Source organism: Mandrillus leucophaeus, unplaced genomic scaffold (assembly GCF_000951045.1).
Source record: "Mandrillus leucophaeus isolate KB7577 unplaced genomic scaffold, Mleu.le_1.0 Scaffold54, whole genome shotgun sequence".
NCBI lineage: Eukaryota > Metazoa > Chordata > Mammalia > Primates > Cercopithecidae > Mandrillus > Mandrillus leucophaeus.
In genome coordinates this window covers 543,574-544,976 of record NW_012105808.1, presented here as the reverse complement: position 1 = coordinate 544,976, position 1,403 = coordinate 543,574, and the positions used below count along the sequence as shown (strand labels likewise).

Here is a 1,403-nt window from a genome sequence, read left to right as displayed (position 1 = left end):
CGACCCGGCGGACACGCACCTGCGCATCCTGGGCAAGCCGGTGATGGAGCGCTGGGAGACCCCCTATATGCACTCGCTGGCCGCCGCCGCCGCCTCCAGAGGTAGCCCCCACCCGGCCTGCACCCTCCCCGGGACCGCAGGGGAAACTGAGGCTGGGGCCGCCCCGATCCGGGGACTCTGCAGTCCACCCTCCCGCTGGGGCGCCTCTGTCTCCTGGCCTGGGAAGTGGGGCTGCAGGTGGGGGCACACGGAGGCGTTCACGGGGAGTGCCGCAGGATTGGGGCCCCGCACACATTAGGCGCCTCCTAAGTACCGGGAACTTCCTCTCCAGGGGGAGTGAGACCCCCGCTCTCCGGATGGGGACCTCAAACGCGAGACCTGGGTGGAACCGGGTCCCCAGCTCCCTGTCTGAGATCGGGACGAAGGGGTCCTGCCAGGGAGAGGCTGCCGTTCTGTCTGCCGGGGAGAGCAGCCCCAACTCCCGTGGCTAAGAATAGCACCCAGAAAGCTGAGCTCAGGGAGACAGCTGTCCCCGGGGTGGCCCTGGCTTGCCTGGCGTCACAGGCGGAGGGCTGCTGAGAAAGGACTCCCTGGCCCCCACACAGGTGCCATCCCAGGGCTGGGCCCCAGTGTTCGCACCCTGAAAATGGGCACGTCCAGTGTCCAGTGCCAATTAGGATTGGAGGGGCATGTGTGACCTACTGGGGACCAGCCCTTCCCCTCCCAGATAGTCTCAAGTCCAGGTCTTGCCTGGCCACTCTTGCAAATCCAACTTTCGGATGGAGAGAGGGGGAGAGAAAAGTAACCAACCTGAGAGATAAGGGACCGGGGACAAACAGCGTGGGCTGGGCTCAAAGTCCAAGGCTCTTGCCTCCCCACAGGCCTGGCCCCAAAAGCGGCCATCTTCGGCCTCCCTGGCTGGTCATCCTCTCTCTGGCCGCTGGCCAGGGCCCACACTGTTCCCGCTTAGGACTACTGTGTTCCACCTGCCTCTGTCCATGCTGGCCCAGGGCGCCCTCCCGTCCTGTGGCAAATGTGACTCACAGCCCAGTCCAGCCTTGTGTCCCCTCCTCCAAGCAGACCCCCAGTTCAGCCCTGCGTCCCCTCCTCCAAGCAGACCCCCAGCTCAGCCCTGCGTCCCCTCCTCCAAGCAGACCCCCAGCTCAGCCCTGCGTCCCCTCCTCCAAGCAGACCCCCAGCTCAGCCCTGCGTCCCCTCCTCTAAGCAGACCCCCAGCTCAGCCCTGCGCTCCTTCCTTCAGGCAGCCTCCCCAGCCCAGCCTTGCCCTACCCTAGGCCCCCTACTCCAGGAAGCCTCCTCAGCCCTGCCCTAAACGCCCTCCTCCATGCAGACTCCCCCAGCCCAGCCCTGCGCCCCTTCCTCCAGACAGACCCCCAGCCCAG

At 66.4% G+C, this 1,403-nt stretch overlaps 1 protein-coding gene across 1 annotated transcript in view; it reads left to right on the top strand.

The window, feature by feature from the left end:
- Window position 1: 1 nt before the first annotated feature.
- Window positions 2–1,403, top strand: part of GAMT (guanidinoacetate N-methyltransferase) — a gene marked incomplete at its 5' end in the record, with an annotated part of 4,882 nt that continues 3,480 nt past the window's right edge. The window contains one exon of the mRNA XM_011997466.1: window positions 2–101. Coding sequence (XP_011852856.1) covers window positions 2–101 — 100 coding nt within the window. The remainder of the gene's footprint in view (window positions 102–1,403) is intronic.